At 45.4% G+C, this 21,597-nt stretch overlaps 1 protein-coding gene across 2 annotated transcripts in view; it reads right to left on the bottom strand.

The window, feature by feature from the left end:
• stat3 (signal transducer and activator of transcription 3 (acute-phase response factor)) overlaps nucleotides 1-21,597 on the bottom strand; it is a 50,573-nt gene that overhangs the window by 4,204 nt on the left and 24,772 nt on the right. Inside the window, exons 5-22 of one of the 2 annotated variants that reach the window (XM_063185215.1) lie at nucleotides 19,774-19,855; nucleotides 18,840-18,940; nucleotides 17,058-17,209; nucleotides 15,405-15,563; nucleotides 15,000-15,092; nucleotides 14,848-14,907; nucleotides 14,710-14,733; nucleotides 13,169-13,262; nucleotides 12,888-12,935; nucleotides 12,373-12,456; nucleotides 10,494-10,592; nucleotides 8,716-8,851; nucleotides 8,303-8,355; nucleotides 7,579-7,673; nucleotides 6,886-7,025; nucleotides 6,132-6,347; nucleotides 3,896-3,938; nucleotides 1,872-1,931 (exon numbers count right to left, since the gene is read on the bottom strand). In XM_063185215.1, coding sequence (XP_063041285.1) covers nucleotides 1,872-1,931; nucleotides 3,896-3,938; nucleotides 6,132-6,347; nucleotides 6,886-7,025; nucleotides 7,579-7,673; nucleotides 8,303-8,355; nucleotides 8,716-8,851; nucleotides 10,494-10,592; nucleotides 12,373-12,456; nucleotides 12,888-12,935; nucleotides 13,169-13,262; nucleotides 14,710-14,733; nucleotides 14,848-14,907; nucleotides 15,000-15,092; nucleotides 15,405-15,563; nucleotides 17,058-17,209; nucleotides 18,840-18,940; nucleotides 19,774-19,855 — 1,739 coding nt within the window. The remainder of the gene's footprint in view (nucleotides 1-1,871; nucleotides 1,932-3,895; nucleotides 3,939-6,131; nucleotides 6,348-6,885; nucleotides 7,026-7,578; nucleotides 7,674-8,302; nucleotides 8,356-8,715; nucleotides 8,852-10,493; nucleotides 10,593-12,372; nucleotides 12,457-12,887; nucleotides 12,936-13,168; nucleotides 13,263-14,709; nucleotides 14,734-14,847; nucleotides 14,908-14,999; nucleotides 15,093-15,404; nucleotides 15,564-17,057; nucleotides 17,210-18,839; nucleotides 18,941-19,773; nucleotides 19,856-21,597) is intronic. The other variant, XM_063185223.1, reaches the window with a different exon arrangement.

Genomic DNA, 21,597 nt, shown 5'->3' with positions numbered 1-21,597 from the left:
GGGACAGTAACCAATACCCTGAAAAATAATAGTTGTAAGTCGCTTTGAACAAATGAAAGCGTCAGCTAAGTGAAATGTCATGTAATGTAATGTAATGTAATGGGTGCCCGGACAAAATTGTCAGACAGTTGAAGGAGGTAGGTCTGCACACTGCCGATAAGCTCAAAAAAAATAAATGTTATCACTTCAAAAGGCAACGTTTCGACCTTCATCAGACCTTCCTTAGTCCTATTAATGGTTCCGCAGGTTCTCGATTAACATTATTGTTAAAGGGGTATGCCACTATTTTGGGGCTTAATACAGTTAAAATCGTTGGCCAGGGTTTATAAAGGTGGTAAAGTGTCTTATTTTTCATGTGAGCCATTGTCTTGCTTTAAGACAACGCTTAACATGAAAAATAAGACACTTTACCACCTTTATAAGCCCCAGCCAACAATTTTAACTGTATTAAGCCACAAAATGGTGGCATACTCCTTTAACATTATTGTTAACTACACAGATGCTGTGACCATAAATACGTCAAAGTCTTGTCTTCATAACGGTCGGAAGGCTATGCAGGCTGATGAGACTTTGCACCATAAAGGGCACACAAACTGAACGTCTTGTACCACAAAGGTTGCAATAGGTTCACACAAAACATTCCAAATATGTTAATGACCAATTTAAAAGTCTACGTCTCCACACGTACTAGTGCAATCCAGCATGTCTATGGCTAGTGCTAAAAGACTTAACTGGACAGCGGCGACAGTAAACTGTTCTTGACACTTTCAAGGCTACTCCAGACAGACTAAATAGACACAGCCTTCCTGCATCTGTCTGCCTGCCCCAATCTCTCTATCTCTTTCTCTCTCTCTCTCTTGTTTCACATGCTTCTCTCTGTGGCTGTCTCTTCCTCCTCTTTCTCTCTCCCGTCCTATGTCTCTGTCACACTCTCTCTTTGAGAGAGAGAGAGAGAGAGAGAGAGAGAGAGAGAGAGAGAGAGAGAGAGACAGCTGAGAATGACAGCTCCTGGCACTCCCCTGGACCACTAGGCCTGCATAGTCCAAATGTCACAGGTCAAGGCTATCACATGGACAGCCATGTAGGACCCTATGGGCTTGCAGTATCACTCAGTTGAGCTCTCTCTTTCTCTGCCCCTCTCTCTCTTAAGTGGAAGCACATATGGTACACCAAGTTCAGCTGTATACTTCATGGAACAGTTTTAATGTTGAAAAAGTAGACGTGAACACCTTCATTTTCACACTTTTTAAAATGACAGGTTGTGAAGTCTTGAAGTCTCGCGTTTCTTGTAACCCCGACACCACTGTTCAAAAATGGAAAAACTACACGACACCCAGCATGCACCAGCACATAGCCCAGCCCCCCCCCCTCCCACCAACACCAATTGCGAGTTCACCACAAGTTTCCACGTTCATTTCAGTGCGCTGTATGTGGTACAAAACAATTCAACATGCAGTGAACTATGTAGTCAACGAGGGCACATCTGGGACACGGCCGAAGGTTATTGTTTCGTGTCCCCATGGACAAGGAATATGAATGGGAATGAATGCCACTGTGAAGCTAAGAGTCTACAGTAGTCTAACTCTTGCTAGTCTACTTTAGGTGAGGAGAGGTGACCAGAAGTGACCAGAAGACAGGTGTCACCGGTGAGGTTAGCGGGGAACGACAACAAACAAAACAAATGTCATTTTGAAATGGAAATGTACAAAACAGAAAACAGGACAAGATTACAGTATGATCCCATAGTGCATGATCCCAGGGGATGTGAGGATGTTATAAGGTTATTTGGGGGACAGACATATATTTTTCTCTCTCGTTCTCTGGCACAGACACACACCCACCCTACATGCCAAGTTTGCCCCTATGCCTACCCAGAGAAGCCGTTTGCTAGCAGCTCACTGTCCGGAAAGTCCATGAAGACCGATGGGGACCTACGGAGAAAGGTCAGTTTTACAGCCTGCCGCGCATACACACACACACAAACTCGTACCCAGACCTCAGTTACTAACACACACACACACACACACACACACACACACACACACACACACACACACACACACACACACACACACACACACACACACACACACGCACACACGCACACACACACACACACACACACACACACACACACACACACACCTCAGCTACCATGCCCATCACCCCGACACACATGCACGCACACCTCAGGTACTATCCCCACCATCCCGACAAACGCGCACGCAGGCTCGCACGCACGCACGCACGCACACACACCTCAGATACTCTCCTCATCACTGTAACACGCATCCGCATGCACACATTCACAAATCCGCCCCAAAATCTTAGTTAAATCTCTCTATCCCTGAACATACACACACACACACACACACACACACACACACACACACACACACACACACACACACACACACACACACACTTCTTCCCAAACAGAACAAACATACTTTTACTATAAATGTAGGACTTAAGTATACCCCCCCGCTCCCCAAAACACATACACACACACCTGCACCCATATAGTAACCTCTCACATAAACATATACACGCACATGCACAAACAAATAAACACAACTGCGCCAACGCACAATCTAGCAATACGTTTGGGATTCAATTCATTGGGGTCATCTGAGTTAACTGAAAGGAGGCATTTGGTAACAAACGGCTCATATCCCTTTTTTTTCCTCTTTGCCCTATCACCCAAAACACTCCCATGTTCTAATAACGTTCTGTGACAATCAACTTCCCTTTTTGTGCCTATTTACACTGGTGTGTTTGCTTTTCATGAATTTAACACATGAACAAACACATTCAGAAATCAGGCAGGGACCGGTTCCTTTGACCAACCGGGAAATGTGACAAACATTACAGAAAGCATGGCCAGCAATTAACATAGCATTTCCAGATCCCTTCTTTCCAGCTACAGTCTGCCTTTACTTTTTTTTAATTCATAAGCAGACGCTTTGCTCACAATGCTCCTCACAATGTCATATCCCCAGGCACTTACACAAAGATTGTGATTGTAAGCTTTAATTGCTCAGTTACTTAGCATTGCGGGAGCGTACCTATGTTCCCCGGGTCCCATGTTCCCCAGGTCCTATGTTCCCCTGTCTTTGTATGGAAAAGGGGAACATAGGACCCTTTTTCTAAAAAAAGGGTTCTATGTTCCCCGCATTGTATGTTTCCAGGTTTTCAAATAGTGCCCTTCCCAAAACCATCCCTAAACCTAAGCTGTTGTAATGCAATGTTTCTGAGTTTTCAATTCGTGCCCTGACCAAAACTATCCCTAAACCAAACCTCAGAGGTGCAACAACAACCTGCACTTTGCTTCAAAGTAGACTGCTGCCACATGGCAGTGGGGAACATAGAAAACCTTTTTTTGAAAAAAGGGTCCTATGTTTCCCGGTAGAGGGGAACATAGGACCTGGGGAACATAGGGATGACCCCAGCATTGCAATCAGATGAATCTTCATTGCGTTTGGTCCTACTGAGTGCTGCATACCATATACACTAGGCTAGTGCCTAACTACACTACTCCTGTAGGACCTCCGTTTGGATTAACACTCTAACTCATACATGTGAGGAGCAAAGCCATAGCAGGAAGGAGATGGCCAAGTAGCAGACAAGAGCAGAGACGAGACATTCACTGGCAACACACATATGCACGCACGCATGCACGCACACACACACACACACACACACACACACACACACAGAATAAAGCCCCACACACACACACACACACACACACACACACACACACACACACTCACACACAGACACTCACACACACACACACACACACACACACACACACACACACACACACACACACACACACACACACACACACACACACACACACACACACACACACTAAAGCCATACTCACGGGGTAACACAGATGAACTTGGTTTTGAGGTATGGCTGGATGGCTGTGGAGACAAAGAAGCGAGATGACCATTACAGAGAGTCACGCAGATATAAACAATAATCTCTCTTCATGGCGACTATCAGTCAACAGAGAAAACTAAGAGATTTTGGTCTAAATGTACGTCTTTGTCGGCAGAAAGGAGTCTTGGTTTGACAGCAACCTTAAAAGGTGCATGGTGTAATATTTTTACCCAATATTTTTTTGTTGATTTACAGAACTCATGCTGCCCATTTACAAATGTTACCTTTTTCATGAATGCTTACTACCACCATCGGATTTTAAGTATTCATTATGACTGGGAAAATTGCACTTTTCATACATGAAAAAGGGAATCTTCTCCATTGTCAAATACTATAGCTACGAAGCTACGAAGTTTTAGCTTTAGCTACAAAACAGTATTGTACATTGGTCATACTAATTATTAGTCCGTTATTTAATACATATTCATGAGAAGCTCAAATTTGGCAGCAGACAGCACAGTTTCAATTATCAGCATAAGTAGTTGCAATACCTACACTGGCCACCATCCTACACAGTGCACCTTTAAGTCAACCAATCTCGGTATAATTTTGCCCTCAGTCCTTTCACTGTGATTCCCCCAAAACCCAACAGTTTCAGCCTAACTTTGTTTCACTTCCCTGCCAAGCGCCCATTAATATCCCCCACAGCATTTTCTGAGGAGAGTTTGAATTTCGGTGAAGAGCAATGAAAGTCAAAAGCCAACATGGTTGTGAAAGTCAGAGCAGCACACTCTGAATGCTGTTTATACACCTGGACACTCTAACCACAAGCTTTATCTGTATGATTCATATTTAACAAAAGTCCTCAACATCACATAGGTTTTTGAAATATTGAAGATGTTGTTTCACAACTTTGTAACTATTTTGACAGACAAACACTAATACCAACATCAGGGCAGGACAGCGAGCACTGTTCAGGTAGTATAATATCCAACACGTCCATGCAATGAAAACACAACTATTTCTTTGACCACCATTTTGAGCAGAACTCCCTGCCAGAAGACACTTAAATTGGTATGCCACTATTTTGGGGTTTAATACAGTTAAAATTGTTGGCCAGGGTTTATAAAGGTGGTAAAGTGTCTTATTTTTCATGTCAGCCGTTGTCTTGCTTTAAGACAAGTTAAAATAAGGAGCATGTCGCTAAGCTAGTGAAAGTCAATGCATCCATGTAGCATGCTACATGCCACAGTGATCCATTGACTTTCACTAGCTTAGCTAGACAACGCTTAAAGATCGCCTCTCAACGTAATTTAATTAATATTGCCGTGTTCCCAATTGTTATTGAATGTGTTACGCGTTGGTCCTGTTTTAAAAAACGTTCTGGTTGCTTTGTTTCAAGACGTTTTTGCAAGCTGGCAAGGTGGCTTGTGGAGAAACGAGAGAGTGTTCCGTGTTTCTCGTGGAAATGCGTCTCTGATTGGCTCACTCCTCCTGCTCTCAAAGAAACGCGTCTCTGATTGGCTCAGTCCTCCAGCCTTGGGAGAGAATGTAATGGGAAACAGAGTCGCCACTTCCCCGGATGGTACTGCACTATAGGGGCGCCAACGGAGGCGTGCAGGCTCCATTCAGGGCTGTGCTCTTTCGACAGCGACCCCTAGGCGAGCTGTAGGCACGGAGCAACCGGAGTGAGCAGGCTTTATGTATGAGGCTTTGTGCTGTGTGTGTACCTGAGAGTAGCAACCAGCTGATAGCTAAGCTAAGCTATGTTTCGGACCACCAGACGTTGCTTGTTTTGAAAACAAGCAGAAAAAAATTACTCGACATGTTTTTAGATAAATGGGTCGATATAAACCTTTGTGGGCAACGCCTTCTTTCGACGTGACGAAACACAGAAAGGCTTTCGTGATTCGCTCGTTTCTCTGGATTATTGATGTAAATTGGGAAACACCGGGAAACACAGCCAGGAGAGTTGACGCACCGCTATGAGAGCCTTGCAAGTGAGTTTAACTTGGGGTGACCGTCCGATCTTCGAAAGGAGTGAGTAAAACTGAGTTTTATCGGAAGTTGGCCTTTAACATGAAAAATAAGACACTTTACCACCTTTATAAATCCCAGCCAACGATTTCAACTGTATGAAGTCTAAAAATAGTGGCATACCCCTTTAAACTAATCTCAATGTGACCTGGCAAAATAGAAGTCAGATAAACAACGGCGTGTATGAAGACACTCACTGCATCCGTCGGTGAGCTCGGGCTCGGGCTGCGCCTCTGGCCTGCAGTATTTGCCAAAGGCGTCCTCCTTGGGGATGTCGGGGAAGAGGTAGACCAGCGGCGAGACCAGGATGTTGGTGGCATCCATGATCTTGTAGCCCATGATGATCTCAGCAAACGACATGCTGCTCAGCTGCTGCTTGGTGTAGGGCTCCACAGACTGGATCTGGGTCTTGCCTATTGGACATCAAGACACACACACACACACACGCACGCACGCACGCACGCACGCACGCACGCACGCACGCACGCACGCACGCACACACACACACACACACACACACACACACACACACACACACACACACACACACACACACACACACACACGCGCACGCACACACGCACGCACGCACGCACGCACACAGATACACACAGATACACACATAGACAGACACAGACACCGATTTGATCACTTTTATTTGGACCTAAGAAAAAAGCCTTAAAGCTACAAAGATCCAAATATTCCATTCCATTCCATTTTGGAATATTCTCTCTCTCTTTCTCATACACAGACAGACACCCACACGCACACACACACCCCCCTATGGCCACTCACCGCTGATGTCCACACACACACCCCCCTATGGCCACTCACCGCTGATGTCCACACACACACCCCCCTATGGCCACTCACCGCTGATGTCCACACACACACCCCCCTATGGCCACTCACCGCTGATGTCCACACACACACCCCCCTATGGCCACTCACCGCTGATGTCCTTCTCCACCCAGGTGAAGGTGATGCCACCCTCCTTGCTGCTCTCGCTGAAGCGCAGGAGGAAGGTGCCGGGCGGCTTGGGGCTCAGGATGGCCCTCTCACGGTCCTTACTGATGAAGCCCATGATGTACCTGACACAAACACACCCACACACACACACGCGCGCGCACACACACACACACACACACACACACAATCACACATGCACAAAATTACACACACACATACACCCACCAAAACAGGCGTCTTTCAAATACCTCTGTGGACTACTGGACGCTGACACACAACCACTCAGACCAATGATTCTGACTAGATAACGTCAGATGTTCCCAGATCAGGAGCAACCACCAGATTTGACTTGAATGTGAAATTCAATGCAGCACTGAATTCAGCCCACCACATTAGCAGTAGGGGCGTCGTCTGGAGGCAGTTGTAGTTTATTCTGCTATCAAATACAAGCTTGAGTGATCATACTCATACTGTATGTCATTTCATTTAATGTTTATTTAACAGGGACAGTGCACAACATACAATCGAGCCCGATTGTAGCCACAAGGCTAATTTTCATGAATATGGGGCATCCAACTAAGCATGTACAGTACACAGCCATTCCCTGTTGGTTGCTACCACCCGTCTCCTCTACTGCAGGTCGTAAACGACAGACCACTCGACTCTCTCCCTTACCCCTCGTTCCAGAGTGCCAGGATGTACTTCTTGACCAGGTCAATGATGTTGTCCAGCCACACCCAGAAGGAAAAGCCTTTCCCCGCCATGTTCTCCTGGTGCACGCCCAAGCCCAACCGAAAACCCAAAAACAACAGGAACAGGAAAGAGAGAGAGAGCACAATCGAGAGAGAGAGAGAGAGAGAGAGAGAGAGAGAGAGAGAGAGAGAGAGAGAGAGAGAGAGAGAGAGAGAGAGAGAGAGAGAGAGAGAGAGAGAGAGAACACAATTAGTTGAGTCTAGAAGAGTCCAGTGGTGGTGCAGAAGGACATGACCTTTGAAAGCACTTGGCAGGTAAGGAGGACGAGAACAAGAACAAAACAGGGGTGCATTTCTGGAAAGCCTAGTTGCTAACTATGTTAGCTACTTTGTTGGTTGCAATGCAATTTCCCATTGGCAACTACCGCAGTTGCTAACTGCTAACAACTACGCTTTCCAGAAATGCACCCCAGGTTTGAGGAGGAGACATGGAGGAAAAGAGCAAGCTGATGTGAAGTTGCTATAGCGACCCACCTTGAGAGAGCAAGCTGGGGTGCATTTCTCCAGACCCTAGTTGCCAACTACGTTAACTACTTTGCTGTTTGCAATGCACATTTTCCCACTGACAACTACCCATGTTGCTAACTGGCTAACAACTACGCTTTCGACAAAAGCACCCCTGATGTGTAGTTGCTATGGCGACCCACCTTGCAGAACTTGGCCCATGTGATCTGGCATCCAGAATAATTTACGCAGGGACCTGGACAAGAAGAGAGAGGGGGAAAAAATGAGACATGGTAATGAAAGCCTCTTTTTGAAATGACAAGGTGCTACAGCTGCATAATTCACCATCCGTGGAGGAGGTCTCCTCAGCAAGTCAATCTTGTGTTCTTTTCAAAGTTATATTAGCTTGTATTAGTATTCATCATAAAAGACACACTTCCACGATCACACTCTCTTTCACTTCCATACACTTTCACACACACACACACACACATGCATGCACAGACACTTACACACATGGACACGCAGACTGACACGCAGACTGACACACACACGGACACACACACGGACACACACACGGATACACACACGGACACACACACACACACTCCCTCACCTAGCAGCTTCTCTGCGAGTGTGGTGAGCTGTTCGATGGTCAGGCCTCTCTTGGTGGTGGAGGAGAACTGCCAGCTGAGTATCTCAGCCACCTGGTCCCAGGTGGCCACCGGGGGCTTGGTGAAGAAGTTCACATTCTGCAGAGACAGACAGGGGGAGTTGTGCATTAGGAGAGGGTGGGGTCAGGGTGGGGTGGTGGTCGTGGTGGCGTGTGTGGGGATGGTTGGGGTGGGGCGGTTTGGGAGTGAAGAGAGGGGGGTTGGGGGTGGTGGTGGAGACATGGGGTATTGGTTGGAGATAGAGAGGGGTGGATGTTAAGGATGGACAGAAGGAGGTGGGGTTTTTGGGTGAAACAAGGGCGTTGGGGGTGTTGGGTGTTGGTGATAGAGCAGTTGGGAAGGGAGGAGAGAAGAACAGGTGGGTTGGTGTAAGGTTAGTGTTACTCAACGGGCGCAGTACAGACACCCCCCCCCAGGGGGCATGGGGATCGTTGAGAAGGATACAGTTGAGAGGGGGCGGTGCTTAGTTGTCATTGCGGGCATTAGCCCATTTACATTTTTTTGTGTAAGGGGGGGCCTTGGCAGGCTTATGGTGAGGTCAAAGGGGTGTCGAGAGGTTTAGGATGAGGTCCAGGAGACGTTTGTGCAAAAAAGGTTTCGAACCACTGGTGTTAGTGAAACGTACCGCAGCCATCTTGACAGATTCAAATAAAACATATAATAAGAAAACCCTAATAAATCAAAAAGCAAACAAACAATCCCAAAAACGCATTGTCTAAGCAGAGTGTTTTCGCGAAAGTCAATTGTAAACCTCATCTGATTGTTGTGGCCTCGTTAGTGTATTAATTCGTTGTCATGTTACACCGAAATAGAAGCTTTTATACAACGAGACTTGCAAAAGAGGACGTCAACAAGTAAGACAGATGAAATGGCACGGTGGGGTTGGTGCAGCCAGGGTAATTAAATGGTTAGTGAGGAACTGGTGCTTGGTTTGATCAGAAAGGAGAGCAATCTGACAAAAACAAGAGTGTTTACAAGCTTCTTAAAAAAGGTCAAGATGGACGACTCTGCTCGTGCAAAAATGGTCTGGTAGCTCGTTTAAACTGGATGTATCTTGGGATCGTGTGACAAGCGGTTTGACACTGCAGAATGACGAGAATGTCAACGTCAAAGAGCAAGAAACGGTAGCACCACAAGCACCACACTCTTGCACATGACGGACTCTTACTTTCATTCTGAGAGCTGAGAGAGTGGGGTCTATGAAAATAGGAGCCCTGCCGTGCTTTTCTTTCTCTTTGATTACTAAACCAGTTGACTGCTTAAATGCTTCCTCCTTTTTCCTTTTTTCGGAAAACGATTTTTCCAAGGATGTGATGTGCTGCACTGTGTAAGTGTGTGTGTGTGTGTGTGTGTGTGTGTGTGTGTGTGTGTGTGTGTGTGTGTGTGTGTGTGTGTGTGTGTGTGTGTGTGTGTGTGTGTGTGTGTGTGTGTGTGTGTGTGAGTGAGTGAGTGAGTGAGTGAGTGAGTGAGTGAGTGAGTGAGTGAGTGAGTGAGTGAGTGAGAGAAAGAGAGAGAACATGCGTGTCTGCGTGTGTGAGCGAGCGTGTGTGAGAAAGCAAGCGTGTGTGAGTGAGCGAGCGTGTGTGACTGAGCAAGCGTGTGTGAGTGAGCAAGCGTGTGTGAGTGAGCAAGCGTGTGTGTGACGTGTGTGCATGTTGTTGCTGTTGTTGTGGCTGCAGGTAGGTGTAATGACCATAGGGGGCGCTGTGTCTCTGCTCACCTTGGGGTGGTTGGTCAGCATGTTGTACCACAGGATGGAGGCCCAGGCATTGGGCATCTGGCAGATGTTACTGATCACCACCACAGGCAAAGAGTGAGTCTGTCAACAAACAAATTAATTGTGAGGGGAAAAAAAAACATAAAACTGAAAAACATAAAACTACCGTACATACATATACTACTGTATGCATGACGTATAATTTACAATGTCAAAATACCTTGTGTATACAATAAGCAAAATACTGAATATAATGTGGCCATCAAGGCACTTCGGTGAATTCATGAACAGGAAATGCTGACTGAATAGTTTCATTCTCAGTCATCAGAAGGCAGCACTTGCTGCTACTGTTTTTGAATCTCTGGGTGCGATATGTGTGTGTGTGTGCTTCTGTGTCTGCGTCTGCGTCTACACAACCATGCATGTCTATATCTGCTCTTAGCATCTGAGGTTATCAAGGTAGCCCCAATTAGCTGGCCTAGTTGCCTGGCGATACTGGAGACACAGGATGTGCTTGCTGGGGTCGCCATGGCAATAAGTTCCCATTATGACCTCATTGGCATTCTGACCGACAGGCCAATCAGAGGCCTCGTTCCGGCCTTAATGGGGTCATTAGTATGTTAGCGTGTTTTAGCGGTGGGTGCGTGTGCTGGGGAGAGAGGCTCCCGCTGAGGGTAACACCGCGTTCTCGAGCGGCTTTCATTAGCGCCGGGCTTTGAGCAACAAGGGAGGGTTCAGCCACATGGAGAGCCTTAATTACGGTACATGAAGTACCACTTACACAGGGAATGAAATATCCTGGTCCCAGTCCACAAAGCTACTTATGGAGTAGTGTCTGTGTGTGTGTGTGTGTGTGTGTGTGTGTGTGTGTGTGTGTGTGTGTGTGTGTGTGTGTGTGTGTGTGTGTGTGTGTGTGTGTGTGTGTGTGTGTGTGTGTGTGTGTGTGTGTGTGTGTGTGCTTATGTACTGTATGCCTCTGTGTGCATGCGTGTGGGTGTGTATAACTGCTGGAGTTGCAATCTCCTGAGAACATGGAACATACAGTTGTGTAGCTTATTATGTTAAAGGGACACTGTGCAGGAAATGGTCAAAAAAGGTACTGCAACTATGCTGTTCATTGAAATTGGGCTGCCTATTGCCAAATTTGATCTTTACATGAAAGTTTACTAAGTAATAAACAAATATTTTCTAGTATGGTCCAAGTACAGTCATTTTTGCAGCTAAAAATGTCTATTTTTGGAAATTCAAAATGGCGGACCATGGAGAAGTTCCCCCTTTTCATGTATGAAAAGTGCAATTTTTCCAGTCATAATGAATACTTAGAATTTGATGTTGGTGGTAAGTATTCATGAAAAATGTAACATTAGTGAATGGGCATGAATTCTGGAAATAAACAACTAAAAATCTCACACAGTGTCACTTTAAAGTGCCGTTTTGCTAGCCTGGCGACGCCATCCATGTACTCCACCCAAAGATTTTGGCTCCACACATCGTCTGGCAAAAGCCTCAAGGTCGGTTCTCTCAGTGTTTCGCCAATCAGCAAACAGTTGAGAGTGGTGACGTAGAACTCACCCGCGAGCTCCGTTACTGATTGGTTAAGGTAACTCATTCACATTTTCGTTTTGTTATTTGTATGCTTTTGCGACGCTATAACGTAACAGGCATGCTAATAAAGCACAATATGGGTTTTAATTTGAGGTGGAACTTCAATTAATTTAAATGATAGAGTAAGATCAGACCATCTCCCATCGTCCACGGAGACGGATTCCTCATGGCTTTTGCCAGACTGATTGACCGAGTCAACAGTCGGCTATTCGCCCAGGCTACCGTTTTGCCACAGGGGGTGGCATTTTTGTTGTGGCTTCATGAGGGACGAACTCACCTCCAGGTCAATCTTGAGGCCCTGGTGGTAGACCTCGGTCTCAAAGGTGATCAAATGAAGCTCCTCTGTGACGATCAGAGAGGCCTAGATGGGACACGAGAGGAGAGGTCACTTCAAGCGATGGTTACTGTTGTGTTTTCATATAACCTATCAAATAACATTAACTCATTACTGATTCGAACTGCAGTTGGCTGATAAGTAACCAAAGCAACCTAACAAATGTCATATCAATTAATAATACTGACGTCACTCACTTTAAAGGGGTATGCCACTATTTTGGGGCTTAATACAGTTAAAATCGTTGGCTGGGGTTTATAAAGGTGGTAAAGTGTCTTATTTTTCATGTAAGCCGTTGTCTTGCTGTAAGACAAGTTAAAAGAGGGAATATGTCGCTAAGCTAGTGAAAGTCAATGTATCCGTGTAGCATTCATGCTCTTATTAACTTGTCTTAAAGTATGCACTGATACACACTGATAATCAGAGAGGGGAAATGTGGGGGAGCTTTTCACACTCACGTCACTGTTGGTCCTTCCTCCATTACCACACCTCTGCTCCCGAAGGGTCTGAGAAAGAAACAGGAAGAACACCTTAAGAAACGAACAATAAAAACTACAGATTCCATGAAGCAAAGCAGAGTTTAGAGGAAAGGGGCCACTGACTGACAGACTGACTGTACTCCACTGGGTAAGGAGGAGTACAGCTTATCAGTTTCGTAATTATTGCTCCATTTGTCACATGGTCAGATTTCCAAGCATGCACTCTGCCTCATTTCTGATCAACGCATGTGGCCACTCACCAGGTGTTTGAACTCTGCCGAGAGGCTGCCGTTGTTGGACTCCTCCATGTTCATCACCTTGGTGTTTGTGCCCAGGATGTTGAATTTACGTGACCTGGACATGACGCAAAGACGGAAAGAAAACAAACACGATCAGAAAGGGCGACCAAGCTCAAATAGGGCCAATGCTGTAAGCATGTTTTTTCTGATGTTACGCATCACTACCAGTAATACGGAGACAAATCAATTGGGTGGGCAAATGGACATACAGATGGCATGATTGCAATACAAGGCCAAACTCCCTTTGGGGGAGGGGTGGGGGCAAGTAAAAAAAATGAACCGTGCATTGAAGCACACTGTCTACTTTCTGAACCTCTTGCATGTGTTTAAGACAGGGCATTGGGTCAAGTCCAAGGGAGTGTGTTTATGCAATAAATGTGTTACTAAGGCAAGCGGAGAGACTGAGCAAAGGTGAAGTATACTTCCCACCCATTTTCACAAATACAATTTTTCACTGACACTTTCAAATAGATGATCGGTCAGATGACCCGACTCTCACTCTACGCAAACATAAGATAAGACAAATAACACGAACACTAATACAACAATGACACTGAAAGGGGAATTTATCTTGGGCAAATAGCACTTTCCGATAATGTGAAGGACACAAACTGTGTGTCATAAAGCTTTTAAAAACCACCTAATAGATTAAAACACAGTGCACAAATCTGTTTCTAAGTGCAACCCTCCCAGCTCCATGATGAACAGCCACTGTCCCCATCGCCAACCTTAAGGCCATACAGTAGTGGTTCCCAAACTTTTTCAGCGGGGACCCCCTTTTGGACTTGAGAATATTTTCGCAACTAGGCCATTTATACATTACTAGATTTTCCATTAATAGCTTGTCCGGTAATATTGCTGGAAATCCACAGGACAGCAAACACATCTATTTACCATACAAGTGAATACCGCAACTAGCCAAAGTATGGTCTTCTGTTAGCTGTTAGCTGTTAACCTGTGGATTTCCCGTTTTTATGCCATGTTGCTTTTTGTCCAAAAGCTCCCATTCAATATCTACGTGATTTCATGATAAAATAATGTCAATCTCTTCCCGTTTCCCCAGTTTAAAAAAGCACCTACAGGAGGGAAAATAGAGGGGGGGGGGTGTACCATGTCTCCAGGCGGTCGAGGCATAGAGGGGGAAATAGAGCCGGTGTCCCTACCCCAAATGCAGTATGGGAGGACAGGAAAGCTATTGTGTCTAACTGCTGGAGGCAAAAAGTTCAAGATCTATTGTGTAGAGCTACTGGGAGGTAGGGATAGCGTAACAGCTATTGTGTGGAATTACATAACATCGCACTGTATGCCTGTCTGATGCCCCAGGAGGGGACGTGCTTATTGAAAGCGAATCCAGCAACAACTTTCTTTCTGTGGAAGCCATATGCCATATTTTTGTCACGATATCTATGGCAGACACAGGGGAGTATGTGATCGTGCTATGGGTGTGGTGGTTTTCTTGTATTATTACATGGCACATAGACGGTACATAATATGATACTCACCCTCGAATGGCATCTCCAGATTCCCTGCAAAAAAAGAAAAAAGAAAAAAGAAAAAAGGGTTTTTCACATCATTTCCTGCTCTCCTCAACGGATAAGAAAGAAAAACATGTATTCTTGGAATATTTGTTTTGGACTTACTTGTCGATGCAGACTTTGATCTTTAGTTGGTAATTCAGCTCTGAGAATTTCACCAATAACCTGAAAAAGAAATCTCCAGAATTAGAAGGTGTGTGTGAAAATGAGTGTATGTCTGTAAACGTTTGGTGTGTGTGTGTGTTTGGTTTCCTCACCTGACTTTGTTGGTGAACTGGACGCCTGTCTTGATGACCAGTGGTCTGTCAGGGTGCATGGGCATGCAGGGCTGTCTCTCCACCACAAACGCACTGCACAACACACAACACACAACACAATAAGAACCACAGATGATCAGCTGCAATTTAGTATGACTGCAGGTGCAGACACAAGATGGGTGTACGTCAGTGTGTGTGTGTAGTATGTGTGCATGACTGAATGTGTGTGTGCACGAGAGAGTGAGTGAGTTATACAATAGAGATGGATTATTAGAGAGTAGAGTATCAGAGTATTGGATGTGTGCGCCAGGGCTTGACATTAACTTTTTCACTTGTCGGCCACTGTGGCTACTGGTTTTCCCGAGTTTCCCCGAGTGTGTGTGTGTGTACGTGTGTGTGCGTCACCTCTTCATGAGGTTCCTGAAGAGGTCCACGATCTTCTCCTCCAGGGCGGGCCTGTGCTGGATGATGGGGTCACCCTTGTAGGACACCTTCTGCTGGAGCTCCTCCAGCTTACGGATCTGCTGACGAATCTGCAGCTGGGACTCGGCCAGGGAGGTGAACCTGAGGGGAGGAGGAGAGAGAGAGAGAGAGAGAGAGAGAGAGAGAGAGAGAGAGAGAGAGAGAGAGAGAGAGAGAGAGAGAGAGAGAGAGAGAGAGAGAGAGAGAGAGAGAGAGAGGGAGAGGAAGAAAAAAGAGAGATAAGGAAGCGGAGTGGGATGAAAGGATGAGGGGTGAGTGTAAGGGAGAGGGAAAAAGGGATAGAGAAAGAGTCCAAGAAAGACAGAGAGTACACACTAAGAGGATGGAGTAATTACCTATAAGTGATGTACACTGACTGTTATGTTGCTGTCTGAGAGTCAAGTCAAGTCAAGTCAAGTAGGTTTTATTGTCAATTTCTTTACATGCACTGGTCATACAAATCATTTGAAATTACATTTCTTGCTTTCCCATGCAGACATAGACTAATCTAGGTAAGGACATAGACAGTATAGACATAGACAGTACTTATACATGGACATAAGACAGTATGGACATAGACAGTGCTCATACAGACATTTAAAGTGCAAGACTGGACAACAGAAGACTTGTAGAGAACATACATTAAGAGGAGGTAATGTTGTGCTTTTCCTAAAAGTCCTTTATAGCGTTCTGACATAGTAATAGTAGCATTTTGAAGAAAATAAATATTAAAATAGGTCTATCAAGTACACCAGCAGCAGTGTGTGTGTGTGTGTGTGTGTGTGTGTGTGTGTGTGTGTGTGTGTGTGTGTGTGTGTGTGTGTGTGTGTGTGTGTTAAGTGCAGGTAGAAAGTGCGGCTGTGTGTGTGTCTGTGTGTGTGTGTGTGTGTGTGTGCGTCTGTCTGTCTGTCTGTCTGTCTGTCTGTCTGTCTGTCTGTCTGTCTGTCTGTCTGTCTGTCTGTCTGTCTGTCTGTGTGTGTGTGTGTGTGTGTGTGTGTGTGTGTGTGTGTGTGTGTGTGTGTGTGTGTGTTTAGTGCAGGTAGAAGGTGCGGTGTGCGTCTGTGTGTGTGTCTGTGTGTGTGTCCGTCTGTGTGTGCGTCTGTGTGTGTGTGTGTGTGTCTGTGTGTGTGTGTGTGTGTGTGTGTGTGTGTGTGTGTGTGTGTGTGTGTGTGTGTGTGTGTGTGTGTGTGAGAGAGAGATGGGATAGTGAGCATGTATTTTGCCTACTTACTTGCACGAATGAGCACGTGAATGGGCAAGAGAGCATGAGCAAGAGAGCATGAGCAGGAACCATGAAATGAGAAACTGCATGTGTGCATGTCTGTCTGTCTGTGTGTGTCTGTCTTGGGAGGTGTGGCTATACAAGTGCATGTGTTCTCCAAACCATGTGTGTGTGTGTGTGTGTGTGTGTGATGTCTCCAGACAGTCAAGGCATATGTTGGGGGTGGGGGCATTTTATGGTGTGTGTGTGTGTGTGTGTGTGTGTGTGTGTGTGTGTGTGTGTGTGTGTGTGTGTGTGTGTGTGTGTGTGTGTGTGTGTGTGTGTGTGTGTGTGTGTGTGTGTGTGTGTGTGTGTGTGTGTGTGTGTGTGTGTACCATGTCTCCAGGCGGTCGAGGCATATGTTGGGGGGTCCTCCGATGCAGGCGATCTGCTGCCTCCTCTTCCAGTCGGCGAGCTCCTCGTCCGTCAGGTTCTTCTGGACAAAGTCCATCGCCGACAGCAGTGCTGCCATCTCTGTCACGATTTGCTGTAGAGGGATGGGGGGAGAGAGAGAGAGAGAGAGAGAGAGAGAGAGAGAGAGAGAGAGAGAGAGAGAGAGAGAGAGAGAGAGAGAGAGAGAGAGACAGACAGACAGACAGACAGACAGACAGACAGACAGACAGACAGACACAGACACAGTAATATTATTATTCAGATTCAGAGAGATGTTTTCTTACTGTTTTGCAAATCAAACATTTGTCTGCATTAACTATTCATTTCAACGCATTAGCAACAAGGCAGGGTCATGTCTGTGGAGATTCCCACTCATCAAGGTCATCATATCCAAATGGTTGTCTTCTTGGACATCTTAAAAGTCATCCAGTTGCTCACGACTAAACTCTGTAGACGAGGCAGGGACATGAGTGGGGCAAGGCAGAGGCAGAGTATTTTCCCAGTGGTGCTGGTGGCTCAATAATGGCACCACTAACCGAAGCCCCCTATGTCACTCCCCCTCCCCAGTCCCAGGCACTAAGAGCTGTACCTCTACATTATTCATCACCGGGGACACCACAGGAGACAAGACGAGGCACAGCTCTATACTCTCTCACGGATAGAAGGGACAAGCTGAGAGATAGAAAGTGGTGTGAGGGAGTGAGTGAGTGAGCGAGCGAGCGTGTGTGAGAGAGAGAGAGAGAGAGAGAGAGAGAGAGAGAGAGAGAGAGAGAGAGAGAGAGAGAGAGAGAGAGAGAGAGAGAGAGAGAGAGAGAAAGAGAGAGAGAGAGAGAGGGAGAAAGAGAGAGAGAGGGAAAGATAGGCAACGAAGACGAAAGTGAGGGGGAGAGAGTACAGCCTTGATTCATCAGCCATTTTTCGCATCATTTCACTTCGTGACAAGCCTCTGAACCACTTTGGTTATATCAGACTGGCCTGTAGTACCCATCCACTGGCGGAACGATCTGCAACTCATATTCATTCTCCCTTTCCTGACTGGCGAGATGGAAATGAAATGGGACAGGGCCCACCAGGTGGCCATTTGATGACTGTGTTTTGGATGTGTGGCTGGTAGCGTAGAAGATCTAAGTATGAGAAGGGTCACTCCCGTTGGTTCTCATGGCATCGTCAAAAGCGTGCAGTTCCACCTAGATGGCAAGTGATGACTGGGAAACCTGAATGTGAGCCAATGGGGCTAATGCTAATATGTGTTTTACTCCGCATCTATTCCGTATTCAGAGATAAAAGTATGGGTTCCATACTGAGCTGAAACAGGACATGGGACAATAAAAAGGGCTTAAATGCAGGAAATTACATCCTAGAAATGCAAAATTGTGCAGCACTGATATTAATTCTCTCCACATTAGGCAGCTTAGGTTGTGATGTACTATGCACACAAACAATTGGCTCCATCTTTGATACCTAACCTAGTAACCTAGTAGCTGGAGTGAAATGAAATTGTGGGGAGGTGCTAGGTGGCTGGGGGTGGGAGCGGTAAAAGGATACCTTTCGCTAGGGAGACTTATAGTAAAATACAATACACCATTTGTTTATATAGCACATTATCACAACTATGAAGTTGACTCAAAGAGTTCTCAAAATACACATACAGTAGTATACACACATACACATTCCCACATGGAGGCACACACATGGAGGCAAATGGAGGTGACAGGACGTCTTACCCTCCTGAGCTGGTCCAGGGCACTCAGCATCTGCTCCAGCTGGGCCATCTTTTGTCTGGTGGCTGCTGCCTGGCTGTTCCCATTCAGGTCCTGGGACAGTTCTGCAGACACACAAACAACACACACATACTACATGCATGGCCAGTTCTCTGTATGTGGAGATTTTTTTTCCCCACCGACACACAGAGGTGTCAAAAGTAAAAGTAAAAGTAAAACAAGAAACAGTTTCTAATACAGGTAACTTATCTGGGTAACCAGTAGCGAGCAGCTGACCCCACACTGGTTGGATCCAGTTTGTGGTGGGTTCTTGTTAAGTTTGTGGTGGGTTCTTGTTAAGTTTTTAATGTTTTTCAGTAACAACAAAGTCTATCGATTTCTTAAATCAGGGATTCAAATTTTTTTTCGATACTTAAGAATTCCCCATGATACGATGCGATTCGGTTCGATTCGATTTTTTCCCATTACTTTTCCACTACTATTGTGTTATGGAGCTGGGGCATTGCACAGGGGCCAGCGATTCGATTAAATCGCCAGCCGATACTTCCGATACATCGATACATTTCGATTTTATTTACATCCCTACTATCTACTGTATTTCATTGAGTGCAATAAAGTAAATGGTGTAACAGCTATAATATTATGTGATAGTGTTGTACGTACACCATGAATTTACTTTCAGTTTTACTTTTGATACCTCTGTCGACACAAACCTATACCATGTTAATTAATGATGATGTATATACTACAGTTTGTGTGTGTGTGTGTGTGTGTGTGTGTGTGTGTGTGTGTGTGTGTGTGTGTGTGTGTGTGTGTGTGTGTGTGTGTGTGTGTGTGTGTGTGTGTGTGTGTGTGTGTGAGTGCGTGTGTGCGTGTGTGCGTGTGTGCGTGTGCGCGCATGCATGCATGCCTGCATGACGATGCTGACTCGACCTACCTCCTGCACTCTTTAATGTCTTGTAATTGAAGTCAAAGTCGTCCTGCAGGTTCTCCAGCATCTTCATCTTCTGCTCCATGTCCTGCAGGTGATCAGAGAGAAGAGCAGATGAGCGTGATGCGAGCCCACAATTACAAACTTTAACCAAAAAAACACACACCAATCTACAAGCATCATTACTAGGACTGGGAATCGATTTCCTGGATCGATTCAATTTCAATCCAGAAGGCTACGATCCGATTCAATCCACGATCCGATTCAATGTCGATCTTTTGTATTGCTGGGCTGTCACTTTAACCCATTTATGCCTAGAATTCTAAGACTGGTTATAAAAACCTAAATATCTCAGCCTTTGATGCCCACACAAACATGAAATACCTTGGTATGTGAGAAATAAGTGAGGAAAATGTGGAAGAGAGCTACAGGATGTGGTTGAAAAAATAGCGCCTATAATAATCTTTAAAAGATCGTTGTGAATCGATATTGCCCTTTTCGAACGTGAATCGATATTAGATCGTGATTCGATCTATTGAACCCAGTCCTAATCACTACCCCTCCAAAACTGTACCCATACTCCTATTACCCCCAGTGGTGTAGTCTACGTAGAACGCAGGTATACGGAGTATACCCACTTCTAAATTTCTGGGATTTCAGTATACCCACTTAAAATTGATTGATCCATTATTTAGAAAAGGGCAAATATATACAGTATACCCACTTTAAAAACTGCTCAAATATACAGTATACCCACTTCAAAAAAGTAGACTACACCACTGATTACCCCGCTACTCTTAACCAGCATTCATCCTCATTTGAACATTTCCTTTTTTTTAAAAAAAACAGTGATCAAAGACTGTCTAATGATATAATTGTGGCCTTTTTTGTTACTTAAGACAAGTCATAGACAAAGGTCACACTATTTCTGTCATTATATGACCAAATGTATAGTAAGTGGTGTATTACACTACATGTAGCCATCACAACATGGAAGTATTAAATTAATAATAAATACGAAAAAGCCATTATGTATGGAATAGCGGACGACGAGGTGTCCCGATATCAAGGAAAATAATGGACGAGGCGGAGCGTTCTAAACAGCCCGACGGCGCAGCAGAAGGGCTGTTCGCTTCGCCAAGTCCATTTTCCCTTGATATCGGGACACCTCGAAGGCCGCTATTCCGCTCATCACCCGGTTACCAGCATTTAAGTATTAATTTATTAATATGTTGATCTTTGTGAGAAGGTAGATTCACCACTGCGCCTGGTATGTTGCTATGGGCACCACTTCCTAATCTAGTGAGACGCGCTTCTATCAGAGGCATGTAAGGACACGCATAGATGTCTACGAGGACGCGCGCAGAATGTTGGGGTGACTTGACAACCAAATGCGATAGAATTGACGACTGGGTTTTTGACTTGACAACCAGATGCGATAGAATTAGTAACGGGGTCTTGACTAGACAACCAGATGCGATAGAACTAACGACGCGGTCTTGACTAGACAACCAGATGCGATAGAACTAGTAACGGCACTTCGCCAGAAAGTTAGAAAAGAAGCAACTTGGACGCTCGCACGCCCGCATGACATCATAGGTGTCCTGCTACCGGGGAATAAAGGACACCTGCTCAGCCAATCAGAAGACGTTCCGTCTGCTCACTGGGTGATAATAGCCATTATTAGCCAGGATAAAGATATTAATAAAGTAGATGGAGTTTCCCCATGAGCCTCTTCCCATCACCGTTAGAGCACATGTTGCTACGGTAACAGCAGTGAAAAGAGGAAGTGACTCAGTGTGCTGTCATAGTGACCAAATACTGTGATTG

This window comes from Engraulis encrasicolus, chromosome 2 (assembly GCF_034702125.1).
Source record: "Engraulis encrasicolus isolate BLACKSEA-1 chromosome 2, IST_EnEncr_1.0, whole genome shotgun sequence".
Lineage (NCBI taxonomy): Eukaryota > Metazoa > Chordata > Actinopteri > Clupeiformes > Engraulidae > Engraulis > Engraulis encrasicolus.
Note: the sequence above shows the minus strand (reverse complement) of the source record. Positions and strands in the feature narration are given on the sequence as shown.